This window comes from Triplophysa dalaica, chromosome 13 (assembly GCF_015846415.1).
Source record: "Triplophysa dalaica isolate WHDGS20190420 chromosome 13, ASM1584641v1, whole genome shotgun sequence".
Classification (NCBI taxonomy): domain Eukaryota; kingdom Metazoa; phylum Chordata; class Actinopteri; order Cypriniformes; family Nemacheilidae; genus Triplophysa; species Triplophysa dalaica.
The window spans coordinates 22,795,084-22,821,078 of NC_079554.1; the positions used below are offsets into that span (position 1 = coordinate 22,795,084).

The 25,995-nt window shown below is 40.1% G+C and overlaps 1 protein-coding gene across 1 annotated transcript in view; it reads right to left on the reverse strand.

Annotated features, from left to right (window-relative positions):
* Positions 1-334: 334 nt before the first annotated feature.
* fig4a (FIG4 phosphoinositide 5-phosphatase a) overlaps positions 335-25,995 on the reverse strand; it is a 33,377-nt gene continuing 7,716 nt past the window's right edge. The window contains exons 9-24 of the mRNA XM_056764509.1: positions 24,756-24,856; positions 24,250-24,412; positions 21,297-21,394; positions 18,694-18,827; positions 18,505-18,621; positions 17,867-17,912; positions 15,983-16,131; positions 15,735-15,901; positions 8,762-8,900; positions 7,526-7,584; positions 6,514-6,661; positions 6,339-6,422; positions 5,831-6,026; positions 3,370-3,461; positions 2,261-2,338; positions 335-844 (exon numbers count right to left, since the gene is read on the reverse strand). Coding sequence (XP_056620487.1) covers positions 667-844; positions 2,261-2,338; positions 3,370-3,461; positions 5,831-6,026; positions 6,339-6,422; positions 6,514-6,661; positions 7,526-7,584; positions 8,762-8,900; positions 15,735-15,901; positions 15,983-16,131; positions 17,867-17,912; positions 18,505-18,621; positions 18,694-18,827; positions 21,297-21,394; positions 24,250-24,412; positions 24,756-24,856 — 1,949 coding nt within the window. The 3' untranslated portion in view covers positions 335-666. The remainder of the gene's footprint in view (positions 845-2,260; positions 2,339-3,369; positions 3,462-5,830; positions 6,027-6,338; positions 6,423-6,513; positions 6,662-7,525; positions 7,585-8,761; positions 8,901-15,734; positions 15,902-15,982; positions 16,132-17,866; positions 17,913-18,504; positions 18,622-18,693; positions 18,828-21,296; positions 21,395-24,249; positions 24,413-24,755; positions 24,857-25,995) is intronic.

Below are 25,995 nucleotides of genomic sequence, written 5' to 3' on the forward strand. Positions count from 1 at the left end.
TGTTTCCATGCATTTCTCCAGCTATAAAACATGTCTAAAGAATTTTATTTCATATAACTGCACTGAGACGTCCGTGTACGACTCTCTTTATTTCAGCTCATTCTGAACATCCTTCTGAAGTTTAGTGACCTGATGTTCAGTTTCTCAAAGTTTCTTCATGTGATGATGGTTTCTGTTGTTCGAAACCTGCTCTGCTGCAGTAGAGAACACACACACACACACATAACATCTTGTCATGAAATGTCTTTTTTTGTGTAAGATCATCATCACTTGAAAGTGTTTTTGAGTTTAAAGTTGTTGATCTACAGTAGCTGTCAAGCAAACATCATTGAAGTCTGTTTGAGGGTTTTATTTGATTAGTATCAGAACATTACATCATAAATGAAACTGCATTTCTCATGTGTTATAACCACCACATGTCATTCAAATCAAAACTTACCGTACATAATAAAAGTCTCTTTTACATATACCTTCAGTCTACTTAAGATTTTTAAAAAGATGAATAGGTTATGGAAAATCATTAAAACATTTGTGAGCAGCAGTGCATGATGGGGGAACTCAGACATACAATTCTCAGACAATAATATTTCAGCACGATTTCTTTTAGTTGCTTACAGAAAACAAGTGAAATAGAAAAAGTAAATTAAAAAGGAGGACAGTGATGGTTCACATGTATCTGTTTCTGATGTATTCACGATACATGAGGACGTCCTCCTGACACAGCGTTCTGACCCAACCACGGCCCATCTCCACATGCGACTGAAAAACGTCTCGACTCCGAGCATCCACGTCTGGAGCGGAGACCTCATAAACACTGGCTGATGAGAAAGACGACACGGGAACTCTGCCATTCAAAACAAACACAGTTTTCAACTCTCAGTGATCAGAAGTAAACGCAGCACATAAATGACAGAAGAGGTTTAAATGTGAGAGAAGCAAAACTTTATCTCATTTTCTCACAAACCTTCATTGAGACCAAATAAACTTTGAAAAATCACAAAGTTAAAGTTTCTCTTGTATGTGTCATGTTCTGCTCTTCTAAATGAAAGCGGACTCATCAAACACTCTTATAGATTCTTTATTTCACTCATTAAATGTAAATTAGACACGTTTAGACAGTTGTGTGTAAAACTCTAGATTCACAGTTCACAGTTAACTATCAGAACTCATTCTTACTATCATATCTAACACAGTAAGAAAATGTCTTTCAGTTCACTAGTAAAATCTGTTTTCATTTCATCAGAAGCTTATCAAGGACCAAATGAACACAAAAAAACCCACAAAAATAAATCTTTTAAATGTTTTGTTGTTTTTGATTACAGCCGTTATTCTCTTCACTCTTGATTCAATCCACTTTGCACATGTGCTTTTGCAAAACTTTCTTAAATTATTTTAAAAACTGAACTTCAGTTTATACACCAAATGTAACGGAGGCAAGCTAGTGAAGTGCTGTGCAGTAAGTAAACCTCAGTCCCCGGCCTCAAGGACGCTCTAGCGACAGACACTAGAGACTGCGGTCTTTAGACACCTCGCTAGAGCCCGACTCCCATGCCAGACTGACCCGCTGAGAGCGGTGCGGAGTGTTACGGTTACATAAACACAACAACACAACACACACACACACAACATCACCACAACATATCAAATATCACCAAACACCTGCTTTATTTCTCTCTCTCTATCTCTCTCTCTTTCTCCATCTAATTATCAAGCCAGAGTCTCCGTCTCCATGTGAAGAGATATGACACTTCCTGTTTCCTGAGGAAGTTACAAACCTAAATCTCATCTCAGACACACACAGAGACAGGAAGTACTACATCACCAGAATCTATATGTGTTTGAGTGTGTGAGGTGTGTGTGTGTGTGAGTGAGTGAGTGTGTGTGTGTATGAGAGTGTGTGAGAGTGTGTATGTGTGTGGTTCTCAGTACAATGATGCTCAAAGTCAGTTGACATTTCTTTATTCTAAAATCACACACAAACACACACTCACAAACAAACAAACACACACAAACACACACTACATGACAACTGCGAACAAACAAACAAACAAACTCTCTGACAGGCTCCGCCCACGACTGCTTTACACCTTCTGGAGCCAATGAGGTGTTAATGTGAACACAGCATTCATGAAGATGAAACACTGCGAGTTTCCATCACTAATGACAATCCAGTGTGAAACATGAACATGTGTTGCGTAAACATAGGAAACACACACCTGCTGAGAGAGAGTGTGTGTGTGTGTGTGTGTGTGTGACTCACAGGTTGATGATGCGCTCTGATTTCTTGCTGTCCTGATGTCTCTCCACCTTGTGCTGATTCTGACCCAGATGAGCGAATCTATAAACACACACACACTTTTTTGATGACTTAAGTTCAGTGCATACACACCATGGTTCGGTGTTTTTGGAGAATCACTTCAGGTATAAAATCAGCATCACGAGAAAGTCGTCTGATGGTCTTGAACGGGTCACACGTGACTTCTCACACTTGAAACACGCGTCCGTCATGAAGGATGCCTACAGTCATCTCAACTATAACAATGACGTCACAAACACAACCGTCTGACTCTCTGATATAGAAACATACACTGTGCTTTTTAAAACCCCTCAATCCAATGTATTCTGGGTAAGCACATACATGTGACGCTCCATCAGGATTGTGAGATCATGTGTGATGATGTCGTCTAGTGTTTGAAGGCGTCTTCACGTGAACAGCTTTTAATCTTTAATTCATTTCTTATAGGCAGTATAACACAAAAAAACTGCAGCCACTTATAAATCATATTATTATTACTTTTCATTTATTATTTATGGAAACAAACATCGACTTTCTAACAGAGAGTGATGAACCACGCAAATCAAAAACAAGAATTATACGAAGAATCAAGTTTGATCAACATTTTTGATGTCCTAATGGTTGACCCAACTGCTTCCATTGTTTACACAACTTGTAAGTGGCTTTGGATAAAAGCGTCTGCTAAGGGACTAAATGTAAATTTAACATCTGAGCAGTGTTGGGTGAGTTACTCTGAAAAGTAATCCATTACTAGTTACTAATTACATATTCAATAGTGTCATGAGATTACTGTACAAATGACTCTCTCCAGAAAGTATTTAATGACTCATTACTCATGACTTTCTATATCATACATCAACCTTGATCAGTTCAGTGATTCAAAGATAGACATGAAACCACTCTTTTAATTCATTCAAATAAATCATAAATAACTACATAAATTATTCTTATTAACTGACCAAAGTGTACAAATGTGAGAATTATACATTAAAGCACAGATTTTTAAAGTTTTAAAGACTTATAATTGTGATGTCATTTCCAATATTGAATATATTACACAGTAATCTTCTGACCTGCGATATACAATGACGTCATCATCCGGAGGAAACGCCGACAGATTCAGTCCATAAGTCTCTCTCACCGGTGTCAGACGCTGCGGCGGATCCTGACAGGTCAAAGGTCACATGTTGAGTGAATGTACAGTATAGACAATAAGGACAAAAAATCTAGTTTAGCTTGAAGCTTGAAAAACCCAGAACTGAAGGACTCTTGATGTGGAGGTTATCAGACGAGCAGGATTTCCCTCTGGTGTGTTATGTAAGTTTGCAGAATGTCCTTAAACTCCGTGTTTTACTCCTCAAGTCTCATTTTGGCTTTTCCTCCTCACATATCCGTCAAACTGTGGATGTGAGTAATGTGTCAAGCAGATGTGAGCGGCCGGAGCGACTGTAATTACACTACAGCGGCTGATGAATATCACCTTTGAATATTTCATCACATATGAGCCACTGAGTTTATCCCAGCGTACCAGAGACTTCACAACACGTGCCGGCGGCTCCGACATCACATGTGAAACACAAACACACGCTACAGCACCACAATGAAAGAAGTGTGGAGATTCCTGTCATGACATTACATCCTATCATGAGACGAGACGAGAAGATTCATGTATTCATGTCATTCACAAAACACTTCCTTCATTAATCATTCATTCATCTCTTAAATCACTTTTCTTCCACTCGTCGGTTTTTCCTTCAGTGTCAATCAAGGTAAATATATCCAAGTGGCCTTGTTGTCATGGCAACACGAGAGAAACCTTCAGTCAAACACTCATACTGTACATCACACGTGTCATGGTTATTTAGTCCAGTGCATTTGGGTTCTCAGTCTGTGCACAATGCATGTAAAAGACATCACTCAGTGTCCATAAGACATGGTCTGCGTCTGAAATCACCTTCTTCCATACTACATAGTGTGTGAGAATGAATGAGTCATGAATCATATGTCTGAAATCTCAATATGCAAAGACCAGTAGGCGAGAAATATCTGAATGGTGTACTACTGGTGAGATTCATGAGTGTGGAATCTCACACTGTGAGTGTGTTGTTAAGATGTCAGAGGTCAAAGAGCATACGGGTCACATGACCATTAAGTATGAAAAATGTATTCATACTGCTCCCACTCTTACTATATAGAACGTAGTGTTTTAACAGCCGATAGTAGAACCTGATTCACATTCAGAGCATACTGTCACTGTATGACATTTCAGACACAGCCTTTGTGACTATATTGTATCACCCCAGAGGATTGTGGGATAACGCACTGAAAAATGTTTTCTCGGGTCAAAGCTTGGATTATATCGTCATCATCACAGTCAGAACATCATCAAGATCAGATGAGAAAGTATTGTTCACCAAGGGCACACACGGCCACATACAAGAGATTACAAACCAAGAGAGAGAAACATGACCGAGCCAACCCCAAACCCCAGCCAGACTAAACCAAATGATGAAAAGACAAAAAGAGAAATATGTCAAACACTGGACAGAAGCAACAGCTCAGTAAAGTAAAGTGGAATGCTATCTGTCACTAAAGAGAGAATATAAAGTGTCAGAATAGCTCACAAGCGTATCAGACCCTAAACTAAGAAAAGTGTTGAGCATGTACAGACTCAGTGATCACCAGCTCACTGTAGAGACGGGCAGACACAGACACACATGGACACCGAGAGAAGAGCGACTGTGTCCACACTGCACACACAATCAAGTGGAAACAGAGCTGCACTTTCTCCTCTCCTGTCCCAACTACACACACATCAGAGAAACATTCTTCCCCCAGTTTACAAACTTACACAAAGACTTTGACCAGTTTCAACAAAAGGACAAGATCTCATACATACTGGGAGAAAAGTCAAGAAGCTCAAACCTGCTGCAAGATATGTCAAGTCCTGCCACGACCAAAGAACAAGCAGCACAACACAACACAACACTGACAGGACAACACACACAAACTGACACTATCACCCTCATTGAGAACTTTAATTAAAACTGTTTTTCTGTTTATATTGAGATGTGTATATATATAGATTTTTACTTATAGACTTTTAATTTTATTCTATCTTATTTTTGATCTTAATCTGTATTTCTGCATGTTTATATTTAATCTTGTGCTTTGGCAATGTACATTTTCTTTTATCATGACAATAAAGCTCCTTTGAATCTTGAGAGAGAGAGACAGAGACAGACAGAGAGAGAGAGAGAGAGAGAGAGAGAGAGAGCTCCTTTGAATCTTGAATCTTGAGAGAGAGAGAGGGGGAGACAGAGAGGGGGGGGGGGAGAGAGAGAGAGAGAGAGGGGGGAGAGAGAGACGGGGAGAGGGAGAGAGACAGAGACAGAGAGGGGGGGGGGGAGAGAGAGAGAGAGAGAGGGGGGAGAGAGAGACGGGGAGAGGGAGAGAGAGAGAGAGAGAGAGAGAGAGAGAGAGAGAGAGAGAGAAAAGAGAGAGGGTCAGCTGGATTTTAAAGAGTTGATGTACCTCGTGTGTCCGGACGCTGTCGCTGGGGTCAGACAGTCTGATGGGTGTGGAGCGTTGAGAGGTGGTGTTGTCATCTTCACGATCTTCCTCAGACTCATCTTCAGAACTGCTGGAGATCTGCTCTTCACTGGGTGGAGGTGGAGCGCTGGCCGCCGTCTTTCTCTGTAACACCGTCTCCTCTTTACTAGACTTGTTACTGGACAACAACCAGACAGAGAGACATCAGACTCTCCTCAGACAAACACAAGTTGTGCGACTGTCTCATCAGATGAAGATAGAGAAGAAAGAGTGTTTCACATCATACAGGCCTGAACGAAACAGAATCATATTTCAATATATTCATGATATTAACACACATGTGAACACAGAAAACATCACACAGGTGCTGCTCGGGAGTCAATATTCACACACCAGCGCTGAAGTGATATTGTGTGTTGTTTTAAGGTAAATGACAGTAAAGTGTGTGTGTTGGTGGTGTTTGGTAAGTCACATGATCTCACACACTCACCCCAGCACTGACTTTGCGCTCTCGTCTGGTTTGCGAACAGTGAATGGACTCGGGTCAAGCCCAACGGTCTTAGGCATGAACTCCCTGAACAAACACACAATGATGAGAAACATTCATCCATCTACGGTCACACACGTGTGTTTCTGTCCTCATGTGTGGTGAAGCGTGTGCTGACCTTGCGGAGTTGGTCATGGTGATGCTGAACATGTCGTCCAATGATGTGAGCTCATAGGGACTGAAGAACTCGCTGTAAATGTCGATGCTCTCATCAAATCTGTTCACACGTCTCACAGACACCTTCTTACTGTTCTCCTCATTCTGACCTGAAACACACAACAACAATATACTGTGACAACAAAGTTCAATGGTTTGAGTGTGTGTGTCTGTGTGCATGTGTGTGTGTGTCTCTGTGTGTGTGTCTGTGTGCATGTGTGTGTGTGTCTGTGTGCATGTGTGTGTGTGTCTCTGTGTGTGTGTCTGTGTGCATGTGTGTGTGTGTCTGTGTGCATGTGTGTGTGTGTCTCTGTGTGCATGTGTGTGTGTGTCTCTGTGTGTGTGTCTGTGTGCATGTGTCTGTGTGTGTGTCTGTGTGCATGTGTGTGTGTGTGTCTGTGTGCATGTGTGTGTGTGTCTCTGTGTGTGTGTCTGTGTGCATGTGTGTGTGTGTCTGTGTGCATGTGTGTGTGTGTCTATGTGTGTGTGTCTGTGTGCATGTGTCTGTGTGTGTCTCTGTGTGCATGTGTGTGTGTGTGTCTGTGTGCATGTGTGTGTGTGTCTCTGTGTGTGTGTCTGTGTGCATGTGTGTGTGTGTCTCTGTGTGTGTGTCTGCGTGCATGTGTGTGTGTGTCTCTGTGTGTGTGTCTGTGTGCATGTGTGTGTGTGTCTGTGTGTGCATGTGTGTGTGTGTCTCTGTGTGTGTGTCTGTGTGCATGTGTCTGTGTGTGTCTCTGTGTGCATGTGTGTGTGTGTCTCTGTGTGTGTGTCTGTGTGCATGTGTGTGTGTGTCTCTGTGTGTGTGTCTATGTGCGTAAGTGTTTATGTGTGTTTCTGGTTGTGTGTGTCTGTGTGTCTGTGTGCATGTGCGTCTGTCTGTGTGTGCAAAAGTGTTTGTCTCTGTGTGTGTGTCTGAATGTGTCTCTGTGTGTGTGTGTGTCTTTGAGTGTGTATCTGTGCGGTGTGTGTGTTACCTTCATCCGATGGTAACGGAAGAAACATCAGAACATCAGCAGACCACCAGTGTGTGTAACTGAGAGAAAAACACAACATGGTCACAAACACTACACAACACTATAACACATCATCACTGTACCACAGTAAACCACAAAGAAAAAGTAATGCACAACATTCAGTCATTTGTTCTCATGAAAAAAAAATCCACAATTTCTTACTCTTGATATTGAAGTGAAATGACTCTTGTGGCAGTTTATGTACAACACACAGACACACACACACACACACACACATTATTCAGTTTAAATAGAAAGTGCAAACACAAAAGTTTAACAGTATTTGATGGTATAATTTCCTTATAAATGGGCGCAGATTGATTTGTGTTTGTGTGATAATAGTGGAAGCGTCACTGGACGTTTTCTTTCTCAAACTGACCATCAGAACATCAGCAGGTGAAGTGACATCACAAAAGAGTTTTAGAGAACCATGTGAGGAGCGCGTGAAGTCAAGTGGGTCACACGTCACCTGACGCTCATCTCTCAACTCAACCTCTTATTCTCTTAAAGGTCCCGTTTTTTTCTGTTTTCGAAGCTTTAATTGTGTTTTTGGGTGTTTAACAATTTTCATGATGTTCATGTTTCTAGTTTAACTTTTAGCATTAAACAGTAACAATGGCGTCAACTTCACTTCATCAGTTAAAAACATGCGGATCCATCGAAGTGTAACAGAGGTCTGATAGTGCACGTGCAAAAGTCAATCTTTGTTAGATATCACGTTTTTTCTACTATTGCGAGGGAAATGACACCAGACGACACCTTATGACAATCTGTAGGACTGTGATGAAAGTGAAAGTAGTTTAGTGTGTAGCTCAGTCAAATGTTTACAATCTCTGATAACCAAACACTACTCCAGCGACTCTTTCTCTGAGGAAGACCCCGCCCCTTTTTAGGGATATTCCCATGGGCGGAGTTATTAAAAGCACTCAGAAGGGTGACATCATGTACCCAGGAAGTAGAGGGCTGTAGTCCGATCCACCCGTTCTGTAGTCCTTGAAAGGTAAATTCTGTTAAAGACAATATCTCGCTTGGCACTGAACTTTGAGCTTTATCATTTTGCAGATATTATTTATGATCTAACAGCAACATTACACACTAACCAAAGGGTGAAAAATGGGATTGCGTCGAACGTGTGCTTTAAAGTCCACTGAGAACACAGGGAGCAAACACTGAGAGCGAGAGAGAAGTGAGAGAGACCTGTGTCTGTGCTGGGGTAAAATCATGGTATCACTGTGGTGAAGATAGAAATCTGTGGGCAGTTCCCAGAGGTGAGGTTTACTTTCAGACGGCTGGAACACCTGCAGGAACAGATTGATAGAATCCTGTCTGTCTGCATCTGAGAGAGAGAGAGAGAGAGAGAGAGAGAGAGAGAGACAGAGAAAGACTTTATTTATTTGTATTTATCTCTGTGTACTGGAACATTCAGCATCATTTCATCATGCCAAAGCTGAATTCAGAGAAAACAGAGGAAGAGCATTAAAAACTGATCCAGAGCTGAAAAACAGATTTGAGCATCATAATGTCATAATATCATATAAACATCAGCGACTATACAGACATGTATTTATTTGAGTTTCTCACAGTACATTATTGAGAATTATATGACTAAAGTAAAGACATGAATGCAGAGTCAGCTACAAGAGTTCATTGATTTGTTACGGGACATTCACATTGGACTGCATTTAAACACTTGTCATTAAACAAAGTGATTTAGGGTCACAAAAAGGTGAGCGTGTATATTTCTCAATGGTGTGTATGGTAGGAATATACCAGAAACTAAGCTCATGTGCTTGTAAAAATGCACCAATATCTGTGACAGAACTGACTGAAATATGTCGTGAAATTTGCTTTGAAAGTTTGTGACAAGCACATCAAATGATTTATTTCCATAAGGTGTTTAATGGGACTGTTCACCCAAAAATGAAAATTCTGTCATCATTCACTCAGCCTCATGTCATTTCATACCATACATAAAACAGAATTCTGATGAACACAGAGAAAGATATTTGGAAAAATCAAATAACCACAGGGTAAGCAGGATAATCCACAGCTAGCCGTGCATTAAAGGATTTTAAAATACTTCACGTCGGGATGATCTTCGTGCAAATTAAAATCCTTTAATGTATCCCTTACTAGCATTGGTAAAAAAATATGGCACTGGGTCTTTAAAAACATCCCTATCTCCTGAGGTGACCTTGACCCGTTCATGACCCAGATAACGCGAGCGCTGTGATATGATAATCATCTAAAAGTCATTTGAGAGTTTGATTAAAGAGCTGAGTCTGGTACAGAGAGTTTCTTCAGAAAACAGCACGAGATCTCCTGTGAATCATGATTTCACCAGACTGAAGCACATGATGAGAGATGCTCGAAATAAAACACACAAGGACAGAACCAGACAGAAAGATGAATGCTCAGCAGTCCATTAATAAAGTCAAACACTCGTAAATGAATCAATATCACATCTATAAACGCTGATGAAACATCTTATGACACGGCTCGTTGGAATGCTCCATTCTGATTGGCCAGTCGTGACATTTGCAGGTTCATTATTCCCAGATAACAACCTCTCTACTGATAAACTGATAACACACGGCAACCCGGTGAAGCAAATCATTTAGACAGTTTTTTTGACAAATGAAATATAAATGTATTTTAATAACATATATGACATTATATTTACAAATGATTAAACCAAGTTGCCTGTTTGTGACGTTTGAATGTCGTTTCTTACCTTAGACCGAAAGTAAAACGCTGATGTTTAAAACATTTCTAGCTATAAAACTCATCTGCTCTCATGTTGTAACTCAAAAGTGTCTGAATGTGTGATTGTGTGGAAAAGAGAGACAGACATTCAGCTTCCCATCACTCACAAACATGAAGGAACACAAGAGAGAGCTCACGATCCATCAAACATGATCATTGTATTGGGTTTCATGTATTTCGCCGACATATTCAATCACTTCTCAACATAAAGGAATCATTTAAGATTATGTGTTTGTGAGAAAAAGAGTTCATTGAAGGTGGTTGTGTTGTTCTTCTGATGTCTGTGATATCAGATCTTTCTTAACAATAAACAGACAGTCCTGACAGGACTTCAGCTCAGACAGACTGATCTGATCTGATGTGATGTTCTGATGATTCTTGTCATGTGTTTAGAAACACAGTCACAACACAAACACAAACCTCTGAACATGAGTCTGGTTACACAGACCGACATACAGATATCAAAGCTTGTTCACACCGGGACGATAATCGCACATGCTTTTCAATGTTCCCAAGCGATTTTTACTTCCAATGATCAGAGCGAATGTGCAAAATCACTTCCTAACATCGATGCCGCATAATGAAAACAGAAATACTCCGCTACACAAGATGGCGCTGCGCAACTTTATGCTTCTGACACTCGCTTGCCACTCAGAAGAAGAATTCATCTTGCTTCCTCTTCGTCAATGTGAGCTCAGCAAGACCGTTTTGAGCTTGAGCGCCACCAAGTGGTGTTTTACTGTAACTTCTGCAGCTTAAGCACGTGAACAAAAGCACCAATCTCAAATAATAAAAAAAGAGCCTGAGGTGTTTAAAAAAAATGATGCTTCTACATCTGGTGCTTTGCACTCTCAAATCTGATACACACTCACATTGGCGGCCTTTGTTTAGTCACGAGGCGTTAAGCCGCGGTCACACTTGACTTTTCCCTCAATAGACTTTCATTCATACGCATGTGAATGCAGCAGACCGGAAACGCAAGCCTGTTCAACGATATTTTGCATTTCGCTACGTACCAAAGTTGAAGTATGGTGAACTCTGACCTGCGAATTCATCACGTGAATGCAAGAGACCAATTGAAGATCAATCTGCCACAGCGTGACCTGTCGGTACAGAAATGTAAAAATGGAGGAATCGTGCCTACCCATTTTCATACCACCGTCGGAATGATCTTCGAATGCTCAAAGTCAAGTCTGACCGCAGCTTTAAACGTTGACAATAAACGCACGCGATTATCGTACCGGTGTGGACAAGCCGTCGGTCTGATAATAAAGGGGTCATATGGCACAAACACATGTTTTTCTGTGTCTTTGGCATGTTATAAGTTGTCCATGCATGTATTAGACATGTGAAATTGCAGAAATGAAAGTGTGTGAACAAAAGAGTCATTCTATATAAAAGCGAATGCTCAGCTAGACCAGCCTAAAACGCCTGGTGTAATCCCACCCCCACACATCTACGTCAAGTTAGTGGTCTGATGTGACTGAGACCACACAAATGTAGACACAAGTAAGGTGGTGTACCTGTCAGTACAATCGAAGAGGAACCTGATGTTCCAAATATGGTCAGAGGCGTTACATTTCCCTCACACGCTTGCAATATTCCACCAATCACTACACACTGGTGAACCGACCAATCACAGCACACCTCACTTTTCATAGCCATGAGGTTTGTTAAAAATACAAAGAGGAGATACAAACATGCACGTGTGTGGAAAATACAGCGTTTTATACCTTAAATCCTGTTTACACATTACAATACATCTAAAACAAACCAGAATATTTGTTTCAGTCGTGTCATATGACCCCTTTAACAGAACAGCCATTGAAATCATGAACGCTGGGCTCTCAGTTCTATTACACAACTCACCATCTTCACCACGTTAAGGACTTCATACAGTATTTAATCTGCAGGAGTTCAACTTTGGCATGATGACATCATCTGACCTGAACGACACCTGTCCTTCTGTATACTGAACTGTTGTGTGAATCCATCCTGTCGTCATGACAACCAACACACGCCTCGCAGGAGTCAACATTCAAACACACGCTACACTGAATATTCCGTAACACTTTAGTACAGGGAGCAATTCTCAATAAATAATCCCTCAATATTATAAAACACATCCGCTAAATGACGCCGTCTATATTGAAACAAAGGCACAAAACTGTCCCCAGATCATTGAACCCAACGTCAGCGGTGAACGCAGCCTATCTGCAGGTGGTATCATGTGTGCGGCTGGGGACCGTATGGTAATAACATCTTTATTGAAATGTACCACCGCAGACAATAAAGTAAAGAGCAATAACAGAAATCACCTCAGTTAGATCTGATTTCACTCGGATCCTAAAACCATCATCAGCTCACAGATCCATTAACAACCAACACTGACGAACACTGGCTGCGTCTGAGAACACAAGCACTGAAGGACAGCTCTTTGAAAAGTGGTGAAAAGTTTAAAGCAAAGGTTTAACTATTAACAGCACAGATATCAACATGGTGCTTCAGATACCAAAGTTCTACAGCATTTGTTTAATTATTAGTGCACAATTTTTCATCGTTAACAACGTGCCATTTTCAGGATTGTCGGTTCATATTCCTCATAAATGGATCCATGAAAATGGGTGAAAGTAAAGTATTATATCGTCTATAAAAGGCATCTCTTCTTCATTTGTTGGGTATTATTGCTTCAGGTTTGTCCATTTTAATTCCTTCACTAGAAATCCAAAAAAACATTTATTAGAGCTGTCACGATAAACCGACAATAAAGGATTTATGCAGAGCTTTTGAGGGCGCTCTCGTGCGGAAAACTCTAAATACGGACAGCAGTAGAAGACCATAACACATTCTAGAATCTAGGAAAGTCCTATTGACATCTTTTTATCACTGTTACTCAAGCCTCATCAGATATTTTTAAGATAATAAAGTATATTTATAATGATGATGTTTGGCAGGTTTTACTTGTTCCAATGCACATTATAAGCGACTCAAACTCAAACTGCATTTAGATCAAGTAGCATTTCCTACTGATCCCAGAGCCGTGCTTTATGGATAAGCAACACATTAAAAAAAATATTGACACATTGCATATCCTAGCCAGCTGGAGTACAAAAGGATTTAGTGGTATCCCGATTAATAATCGTGCAGCCCTAATTTGTCGTCTCCCAAAAACCGTGTCCATTTTCTGTCACATCCATATGCATGTTTATTTGCCTTGTTTAAAATAGAAAACTTGTTCATAGACTGATCTACTTCTGATGTTTCGACCCTTTAGGTTAAGTAAAAGTATGAAAAAGATAGTTTAATATATTGGTTTCAAATACATTCCCGAGAGCTTTTATGTCACGTCCATAACGCTGGAATGGCCCTGAAATAACAGATAACAAGTGTGATCCTGATCATAAGCCACAAATGATGAACTGAAGGTTCATGAGAGGATGGAGCTGCTGACAGACGCTTGCACCACAGAGATGAGAGTTTGTTGCCATGGCACACAGAGAAGAGATATAACCATAGAAACACACAAATAAAAGAGCCAAATCAGGTCGAGTAATGATGAGCGACCCAAAGCAAACAACAGCTGTTAGACACTGGACAGAGATAAACATGAAGACTTCACTGAGAAAACCTCCACATTCAACCCAAGAATGAGTCCCAATCATATGAGTCACTATTAGGGTTTTCGCGGTAACATAAACATATCTTACCATACTATACCTTATGAAATATCACGATGCCAAAGCAAAAGGTATTACTACCATGCTGTTTCACGTCATCATTAAAATCTACAAAATAGACCTAATACACAGATCTAAATGAAACATGTTGTATTTAGTGAACTGTATTATACTGCACTCTATGATATTTGTGGTATTAAATGTAGTAATTGGATAGATTTGACCAAATATTGTACTGTAGTATACTGAAGTATTTTCTGTGGTAATACTTAAAAACACGTGTCTAGTAAGTTTTAAAAGGTTTAATGTAGTAACTACTAAACACATTTTTTTAACATTGGAACTTATCCAATCAATGTGCGACAAAAAAAAAAAAAACGCTTCTAAAGGAAAGTGTAATGGTGCGTTCCCACCAGACACCAATGAAGGGTCAAGTGCACGTGATTTACATGTTAAGTCAATGTCAAAGACACGATAGACGTCGATGATCGAGCGGAGGCAGAAATCCGAAACAACCTCAAGTCATCATCGCTGTACGATACTAAGAATGAGCAGAACGAGTCTACTTCATTTTTCAGCCTTCCATTGCACATAAAGCACACCTAACCTCTCAACATAATCCATGTCAGCCATTTCACGTTTCCACGTTTTGGTTCCGCATTTCGCAATTCCACGCGCGAATGAAGCGAGTAAACTCAAAATGTTCAAGCATCCAACTATGCACGAATAGCGTGATTTATTGGCGCAAGTCATGTCTGGTGAGAACACTCAGTAAGGCTAACTTGAAATTTGACTAAAACGGCCAGTAGGTGGCAGCAATTTTTTGTGTCAGTGAATCATTCAACCAACTGCTGATTCATTCAAGAACTAAGCAAGTGTCTCATTGAATCGCCATCTCGTCCGATCTCACGGATTCATTTAGCAGAGAAACACAGCAAAAAGACAGATGAAAGTGTTAATGCGCATATGCAACATTAGTTACTCAAGATATTCCAACAATATTTCGCAGCGTAACAAAGTTCAAGTTTGGTGTACTCTGACCTGAGAATTCAAGTCACGTGAGTGTGTGAGACCAATAGAACATCCAAACTTCACAGCGTGACCTCTTGGTACCCCCGCCCATTTTCGTACCACCGTCCGAACGATCTTCGCATGCTCAAAGTTAAATCTGACCGTGGCTTTACCCGTTTAAAACAAAGCGGCATCGCAGGAATTTTTAAGCTTTAGCATCGCGATGCTACCGCACCGGTACACTGCGCAACCCAACTCAACATACGATAAAAGAGTTTAACGGTCATCCATCATGAGTACCGGCCGTGTGTAATAATCAGCATTCACACAAAGACACCCAGCAGCACAAAGGCAAATCTGAATAATTCATGAGAGAGAGAGAGATTGTGGGGGGACGAGATAATGGCTCGCACATGTCTCTCTCTGGTTCCACAGCTCTTGTAAACGTGATTCATTAACACATTATTACGTAACGCACACATTGCTGTAAGATGGAGGTCTAGTACAGCCGGACAGAAGAGAAGTTTCACACAGTCACAGATGATTTCTTCCTGATGTGCAGGTGCTTCATTCATCATCATAATGTGACGGTTTAATGAAACCTGAGGATCATTGTAAAAACGTCTGCTCAGGACATCGCTTTCTTTATTTCTGCCCAAAAATACTAAGGAAAGAACAAGAAGCTTCAAAACCTAAGGAAGTGTTTGATTGGTTACCTGAGAAGGCGTTGCTATAGTAACGTGAGAGCGTCTGCATGATGTCTTTGGAGTGTTGCGTCCATGGTGCGATCTTACGATACGTCTTCACTCGATGGACGAGCTGTGATCCTCCGTACTGTAAAGACAGTGTGTCTCCATGGTCCTCGTATAACTCCTCAAACAATCTACAAACATAAAACATATCAGCATCTTCACATTCAACCATCCCATGACCTCATCACAACACACACACAAACATCAGCTACCTGACACAGTCTGTATCAAACTGAAGTTTGGGTCTGTCTATCAGGCCAAGAGCGTACAGCTGATACGCCAGAGCACATTTGCCCACCATGAACTGGGCTGTGTTGGTTCGGTCCAGACAATCCACACAGTTCGTCCTCAAAACGCCCGTCTGAACAACACAACGACACACACAAACATGAACACACACTTCTTGTGCTTTCATTTATAAATATCACAAATATGGACACGTCAAATGTTATGATATCAGACGGCAGTGTGGTGTTTAAACTGCTTTTTTGAAGCCGCTAGTGTAAAAGCGGTAATTGTCAAGCACTTTTTTCAAAGCTAACCGATGACCTGTCATTTCTTTAACAACATGTGAAAAAAAAGATTGGTCGAGAAGGCTCAAGCTCGAAAATATAAAATGCCGGCCGAAACTCCTATTGGAGGATAGTTTTGTATAAATGTAAGTTTAATTTTCACTTTCAATAACTTTAGATTGCATTTGTTGTGATGAATTAGTATTGTAGTTTTTTAAATATGTGATTAATTATTGCCAATACGCTAGTGTTGCGCGGATGGCGGTTAATCATGGATTATCATGGATTCAAATGATAAACTGAAGCAAACATTGAAATATTGAAATAGAATACAAACATTGAAATATTAGAACAATGCTTGATTACCTAATGTACAAAAATCTGGTTGCATCAAGTTTATAAAAGCCACAATCCTTAAGGATTTATAAAAATGGACAAATGTGAACTAAAGAGGTTTTAAAAATGACTGATGGTGTTTGCAAGGCTTCCGGAGAACTAAGAACTAATTCATTGGTTCATATGACGTGCTTAGACATAATTTAAACTCTTAAAATACAACATTCACGTAAACAAAATACATTTTACGACAAGTTTATTCTCGTAACATTTAGACTTTAATCTCGTAACATTTAGACTTTATTCTCGTAATATTTCGACTTTATTCTCGTAACATTTCGACTTTATTCTCGTAACATTTCGACTTTATTCTCGTAACATTTCGACTTTATTCTCGTAACATTTCGACTTTATTCTCGTAACATTTCGACTTTATTCTCGTAACATTTCGACTTTATTCTCGTAACATTTCGACTTTATTCTCGTAACATTTCGACTTTATTCTCGTAACATTTCGACTTTATTCTCGTAACATTTCGACTTTATTCTCGTAACATTTCGACTTTATTCTCGTAACATTTCGACTTTATTCTCGTAACATTTCGACTTTATTCTCGTAACATTTCGACTTTATTCTCGTAACATTTCGACTTTATTCTCGTAACATTTCGACTTTATTCTCGTAACATTTCGACTTTATTCTCGTAACATTTCGACTTTATTCTCGTAACATTTCGAGAATTTGTTTTTATTTTTTATTTTATTTCCACATTCATTTCAATGGCAGTGATGCATCTTGTTCATATTAAAGTCCTTGTGAACCTGAAGTTGGCATTGTTTTTTACTTCTGTATATTGACGCATGTCCAAATGAAATTGAATTTCGAATGAGAAAAATAGTGGGTGTGGCTTTCATCTTTTTAAGTAATTCAATTGGACGCTTTAAAAACAGGCGTTGCGTTTTGAAATGGAACTGGCAGCAGCTGACAGCTGAAGGGGAGGAGTTAACAAATGCTCCGCCCCAGCAGTCTACATTACGTCATTTAAGATGGATAGTCATTACAGGAAGAAAGTGTATTTTCAGATTGAATTGAAGATTATGAGGACACATGAATTTGAAAAAGAGAATGTCGATATACTATTTACAATCAACGCTGCAAAATTTCATTAAAAAATAAGATTTGTCATTGTTCATTTCTCAGGGACATAAAGATCTTTGCTGTAATGTAATGTTGACGCTGTAGTTTACCTGTAACCTGCCGTTCGCTGTCACAATCCCTCCGAGATCTCCCCACCTGCACACAAAGAGAATCTTCACACAACACTTCTCCATATTTTCTCTAAACGTTCACCTCTGAACCTTCTGTCATGTGGAAACATCACAACAGAGTAAAAACCATCAGAGATTTCACAACAACAAGAGCAGAAAAACAAGAAAAGTGCTGCAATTTAGTTCAGCCATGAGTCAGACGTCAGGCCTAAAACCTTCTCATGAGCACTTCTGACAGCACACCTGCACGCTGCTCTATTCTCTTCAATGAGTTATTCTCATGAAATCTACATTTACATTTAGGCATTTGGCAGACGCTTTTATCCAAAGCGACTTACATTGCTTTATCCTATACATTTTACATAGGTATTTGCAATCTCCTGGGATCGAACCCACAACCTTGCGTTGTTAACACAATGCTCTTACCACTGTGCTACAGGAAAGCTACAAGTTTGAATGATTGATTCTTCACCAGCAGAAAGAAAAGAGTGAGACACAAGAGACGTCAGAACACTCATCACAATGTGAATTTAAATCCACCTAACGGGATTTGCATTGACAGTAAATACACAAGCAAGCAAGTGATTCTTATGAACATATGAAGTGTGAGCGTTTACCTTTCATCCGGTCGTAAGGTATGACAGTAGAAGTCCGGTCGATTGACAAAGAAACCCGTCCGCTTCACCACATTCTCTGCGATCATACTCAACCGATCCAAAACATTACACAGTTTACTGAAGACACAGAGAAATAAACCTTCAGTTCCACAACAGACATCATGTTCAACCACACACAAACACACACACCTCTTTGTGTAGCGGGCCATGTCCCAGGCAATGTACTCGATGCTGTGCTCCGGAGGAAGAAACTGATTTAGGTTTGTGATAGTGGGATAAAGCTCATCGCTCAAGATCTTCTCATGTCTTCTCTTCTCTCGTTTCTGACATAAAACATCACACGACACGTGTTAATAAACAACCACAATCAAGTGTGTAGTGCGTATGTCTGTGAAGGACCGATCAGATTAATATTGGACCGTGAAGAAAAATCAGCCCTGACATTTTTGGCCCACATCCGCCCTGCGCCATATCTGTCGACGGGGGGGTGTTTGCATGGTTAAATCTGTCGAGGGGGGGTGGTTGGCATGCATACATTCGCATTTCTGAGATGTCCGTCTGAGTGCCTGTCCGTTCCAGCCCCAACTGATAGCGGCCCACCGTGAAAACGCCCGGAGCGCCAGATGGCCAGTCCGCCCCTGACACCACCGGTCTGATGTTTAGAGAATCGCTCGCAGATCTGAACGTTTCAATGTTTGCTTAAATATTAGCATTTATTTTAGAGATGAAAAAATAATCCTGCCAACATAACAGTTTCTTAAATAGAAATCTGAAACTATATTAAATAGAAAGTTTAAATGAAGTTAGAGGTCAGAATAAAGTGCTCTCTTGTTGTTTATACCGTCACAAGAAAAGTAAACAAAACACTGATAGACAACGTGTAAGAGATACTAAACATGTGTTGTTTTGTTATTCTATATGACAATGACACACATTTAGTTAATTTGTTCTCATATGCTTTATTGTGATTTAGTGTGATTATTGATATTGTGATAATACTACACACATGATGACACTGTATGTCCTCTGACTAAATGCACTGGTGTGTTGACGGAGAGAAAAAGATCAAACACAAAAGAAACACAATTAAAGATGACTTTGACTGACTTCTCTCAAGCACGTTATATTTAGACTTTTCCCAAACCAAACAATTATCCACACACACACACTTTCACTGCTACTATACGACAACTATAACACCACACACCTGTGTAACACTTTACACACACATCTCTCAGAAATGACACAATGACACGTGGAGTTGTTCAGGTCCTTTTCATTTGATGCGAGTATGAAATGTACAGTACAGCATCATGAGGAGAGAAAGTGTCTGAATTCATCCTCAGAGAAACATATGAGTCACACGTCAAACACACGTGATCATCCCACACACACACAAACACACACACACACTTGACTCACACATTATACAGCTTGAACATTTCTAGAAACCTTTTTCAAGGTGTCTAAGCGGCGTCCTGTTACCCACAATGCTCTCTGCCTCCCGCCAACAGCGCTTTTGTGTTTCGACACACACTCACAACCAGAGGGAAACACACAAATATCTTAGGCACAACACACATTCATTGCAACACACATTTTCACACAAATACTCTTTAAAGAAAAGTCACAAGAAAAAAGCAAGCACACACTAACACACACACACACACACACACACTCCTGTGAATGAGTCCAGGAACCTATGTGTGTGTGTATGTGTGTGTGTGTGTATGTGTGTGTGTGTGTGTCCAGATAAAAGCTCTGTGACAAAAGAGCCCTAATGACCTAAACGAAGTCAATTACACGCCGCTCAATCAACTCCACACCATCCTTTAGTGTGTCGGACCATGTGCTCTTCACACGTGTACACAAACACACACACACACACACACACACACACACACACACACACACACACAGAGAAACCGCAACAGTACCACATCTCCTTTTATCTCTACTTTTGACAGCAAATATTTGTGTGTGTGTGTGTTCCAGCTGTTGAGATTTAGATCTTTTGTTCTGTTTTCCCCGTGATAACCAACGTGAGAGATCATTTGGACTGAAGTCCAGACATCATGTGTGTGTGTGTGTGTGTGTGCAGCTTTTCTGACGATATTTCTTTATGTTGTTAATACATCTTGACAGTTGATGCAGTATTTAACACAAGTTGTCTTTCGAGTTATGAGCGCTAATAAAAGCAGCAGAAGTTTCAGTGTGTGTGGACACCATCACACTGATGTATAAATAAGGGAAAATCCACAGCTGGCCGTGCGGTTTTAATGCACGTTGTGGAGGCCTGGAACCACCTAACACAAGCCGCCGCAAAGTGCATTAAAATCCTTTAGCGCACGGCTATCTGTGGTTTATTCAGTTTATACCATGGTCATTTGCCAAGTTACATCTTTTATTGATGTTTACAGTGACATTTTAGATCAAGCAGGTGAATATGACGGTTATTTTATCAGTTCATTTTAAAATGTTATCTAACTGACTGGAGCTACCCTTGTGTTAAAGGCATTTAATGCACATCTTTCAGCCAATCAGAATCCAGTATTCAAACAGACCATGGTATAAAGATATTTAAACACTTCATTGCCCATCAAATTGAATTGTTCATTTATCACTTGAAAAGACGTCACATCAAATAAGTGAAATAACTTGTGAACTTCATGACATGAACGATTTCTTCTTCCAGTCGTACATCAGAAGACAGAGGTGCAGTTATTATATTCTGATGCCAAACATAAGTCACATGACTTCATGAAGAGCGTTTGAAAGTGCTGTTGACTGACCTTCACCAGGTTGAGAATAATGACGGGTGATCCAAACCTCTGAAGCATCTGATCAAAGTGAAGACCGGCCACATGAGAGTACGGGTCAGCCTGATCCACTGAAACACACACACACACACAAACATACACAAACACGGAACATGTTAACATGACTTTACACAAACTCTGTGTGATCAACATGTGAATGTGTTCTTGCTCTTTATGATCTACATTATAGGGGTCATATGAAGCAATCACGTGTTTTTCTGTGTCTTTGGTGGGTCATAAAATGTCCATGCATGTATTTGACATGTAAAATTGCAAATATGATAGTGTTGGAACAAAAGAGTCATTCTATGGCCATGAACATATTTGACGTCTATTTTGGCAAGAAAAAGTTGACGAGCGCTTTTTAGTAAAAAGAAAAGCTGGCAGCGTTTGTGCCTGAAGGAAGCTCAGCACACAGAGGTCTATTTGGTTTATAAACAGAGACCAACGTATTTTTAAACTTCAGTACTAATTCCTCACTAGAAATGCAATCAAAAGTTATTAAAGTTGAAAAACAAACTATTTCATATAAAAATATGTTAAAAGCAGCGCTTCGGTCGCCATTTTATTTTTTAGAGAAGGATCCTGCTTGACCAATCGCCTTCCTCGCATGTTGTTATGGAAACGACAGGTCTCGCTACTCACTTGTCAAATGTCAGCTGTCAAAAAAGAAGCTTGACATGACCCTTTTCTTCAGAAAAGTTGAACTTTTATTCATCTTGAAAAGTCGCTCGGAGCTGCAGAAGAAGGTTTTGGAAAACACGGTTTACTCCATAGAATTATAATGTAAAACAAACACTGGCAGCTTAAAAAAATGAAGTCAAGTGTGATCACGGCCTAAATGTGAATCCTCACCCAGACCTGCCTGAAACACCTTGTGTAACCACACCCCCACATGATCTTCCAAATATGGTCAGAGGAGTTACATTTCCCTCACACGCTTGCAGTATTCCACCAATCACTACACACTGGTGAACTGACCAATCAGAGCACACCTCGCTTTTCAGACCTTTGTCAAAAATCCAGAGAGGACACACAAACATGCACATGTGTAGAAAATACAGCGTTTTTCAACCTTAAATCGTATTACATTACATCTAAAACAAACCATAATATTCATTTTAGCCTTGTCATATGACCCCTTTAATCCATAAAAACACAAGATCACAACTAAACTAAAAGAGATGAAATGAAATGAAATGAAGCAACTCATTTACTCAAAAGTGATTATTGACCAAACAAGCGCACAAAAATGATCAAAACAGTTTCCCAAACACGCCCTTCATCTCCCATTGGCTGACATACAGATAGTCCCGCCCACAAACTATCTCTCTCTCTCTCTCTCTCTCTCTCGACCTTCATTCACTCATATTTTAAGCCGGATTCATTGACAAAAAGCTGAATTTAACTGATAGCTTCATTTCAATAAATATTGTGATGATATGTTTTTTTTTGCCTCGGTCCTCATTTATCGAGATATGACACACACACACGCTCGCCACACACACACACACATTACATTTATGCATTTGGCAGAAGCTTTTGTCCAAAGTGACTTATATTGCATTATACTATACAATTGTTTCTGCGTGTGTGTAATCCTGGGATGGAACCCATGACCTTGGTGTTGCTAACGCCCGTCTAACCACTGAGCTACAGGAATCACACACACACACACACACACGCATGAGTCACAGAATCTCTTGCACAACCCTGTAACGACATGAAAAGACCTCCAGAAGTGGGTTATGAGAACAAGGTTAATTCTTACACACAAATCTCCCTTTCACAGTCACACAACTTCATTAACACCACACAAAACATATTCAAAGTGTTCTCTCTATAGACCTTCAGATGAAAATCTGTCCTCATTACAATCATCTGGTCTCATGTGATGGAGGATCAATAAGAGCAGGACGAGTCTTGTGTAACAGCACAAGTGTTTCTGGGACTGAAGGAAATCAATGGCAGTCTTTTGTGTCGCCACCGTTTTCCCCCCACATGAGAGTGACCTGATTACATGAGAAACCTTTCTTCATTCAGTCTGTGTGTGAGGTGAAGATCTCAACAGCATCAGGTCATTAAATGACATAATGAAGAGCCGCTGCACCACAGAATCCATGAGCTTCAGCTCGAGTCGCTCTCACTAAACCTCAAATCTTTTGTTTGCAAATCACACCCTAACTTTGTCCTCAACACTCACTTTAATTCTAATAACACAGTCTTGAGATCTCTTTAAAGGAAAAAAATCGCCTCAAAATCTAAATTGTGTTATTACAGCCACATGACCTTCAACATGTTTAAAGACAAACGTGTCTATCAGAGCTCAGATTTGTCTCGTCTGCAATCAAAATGATTGAAGATCTCAACATCAACTCAAATATTTCTCATCACATTGACTCAAATCCAGACGATTTCACCTCTTTCACCTAATTACACCTCCAGACTCTGTTAACACATTACAATCTCATTTGATTCTTTTTTTATTTCTCTTGAGCAATTTTAGGAGAAACATCTGAGACTGAACTATAGAGCAACAATATCCTTCTTTGAGCTGCGTTCACCTCCGGAAACAAACACAAACACACACACACACACACATGCGTACGCACGGACACACACAAACACACAGTCTCATGCACGCAAACACACATGCTGTCTCTGAGGTGTGTTATCTGGGGTGTGAGCCGCTGTGAATATGACATGTCACTGTGATCCAGATTAGAGATGCTGAAATGAAATCTGAAGCAACAGCGAGACGTTCAGAAGCTTCAGTACACGAGAGCGTCTTTACTGACACAATCAGAAAGACAAAAAAAAGACCACAAACAATACGTTTGACATTTGTCCATGTAAAGAACATACAGCACAAGACGGCATCACAGGTTTGGTGTTCTTCACGAGTGTACGGGAGGGTTTCTCTTACAGCGTATGGGAGGTTTGGGCATCATGGTGGAGATGTCCTGAGACCAGTGGAGAGGAACAGACCCTCGCACCTGAACACAAGACGAGAAACGACCTGACGTGAAGGACGTGATGGAGGAATCGTGGATAATCTGCTCCGTTTCAACCTCGTTCGCCACATCGCCCTAAAACACATCACACATATACATCAGCAGAGGGTTCAGAGGTCAGCTATTAAACACACGTCTCAAGTTTGCAAGTTTGCAACATGCCAGATTTTCAATCCAGAGAATGAGAGGGTCAGAATCTCTTCAAGTTAAATATGAAAATGTGAATTCAGTCATAAACGCTTTTTCAACATGATTGAATTGTAATCTATGTTCTGTATCTTCAGTGGTTTGAGCTCCAGCACAGCAGATGATCTCTGAACAGTTTTAACAGCCGTCAGCTTCAGAGCGAATCAACATGACATCATCACAGCTGAATCCACACAACACAGATAAACACACATCACACAAGCGTCTCTACCTCACAGTTTGCTCCTCTCTTCAGAAAACGAGTCCCTGCGAAGCGGCTGGAGCGCCGGGCGATCAGTGTCACATGCGCCGGACGCCCGTAGATCAATAACTCTGAACATCTCAGTTAAAGAAATAAACACATCACATCATTCTGACACACAATCACATGAGTATTATCATCACTAACTGACACAAATAATGATGTCAAGTCAATCGAACCAAAGGCTAAAAACAGACTTTAATTCGGATTTTGGACTAAAATGTGACCTGGATGCTTTTTTACAAGCTTCACTCAAATATCTTACTCGTGTCATGTTAGTGGATATATACAATAGAACTATAAAAGGCCTAAGGGATAATCCACAGCAAGCCGTGGAGGCCAAAAACAACTGGACGTGAAGCAGAGATTAGCCCGTTTAGGCGTCCACGTTGTGCATCGAGCTGTGGATTATCACGCTTATACCATGTTCATTTGCAGTGTTGGGTGTAACTAGTTACTCAGTAATAATTTCTTTCATTTAATTACTTTTCCCTTGAATAAGTAAAGTAATTTATTGTTTTTCTGTAATTAAATTACAGTTTCGAGAAATTATTATATTGGCTCTCACATTAGAAACAGTCGTCTGCCTTAAAGTTTTCCGCTATATTTATTTGATTTACTTTTCACATATGAGCGTTGCTCAGCTCTCGTGGCATCATGGGACAGAAAAGTGTCCATCCAATCCACACTCATGAATCTCCAGGAGTACACCATCCGGATATCTCTCGACTAATGGTTTTACATACTGAGGTTTCAGACATATGATTCATGACTCATACTCATTCATACTCATTTTCACCTACTTAGTAGTAAGGAAGTATGCGATTTCGGAAGCAGCATGTGTGTAGTGAATTCAGCTGTTTTAAATGGAAACTTAGGTGTTTTGTCTCATACTTGAATGTGCGTTGTACTTGACATGCCTAAAACTTAACATATAAATTTATAGCATGTAAGGCATAAGATATGACTGTGTGTATATGACTGATTTATTTACAGAAGAATTCAACCGACTGTAAAAGACTGTAATCACACGTGATGAAATGACCATTTTTGGTCAGACTTGTGTTTAACATATAAAAATATTTATTTGGCAAATGGCTCCTTTAGTAAATCACTATGTCGTTCCAGCAATGTCCAAATACAGTTCTTTCGTTCTAGAAATGTCAATACTCATAATCTTCATATGGCAACATGCACAAGAGAGTACCTG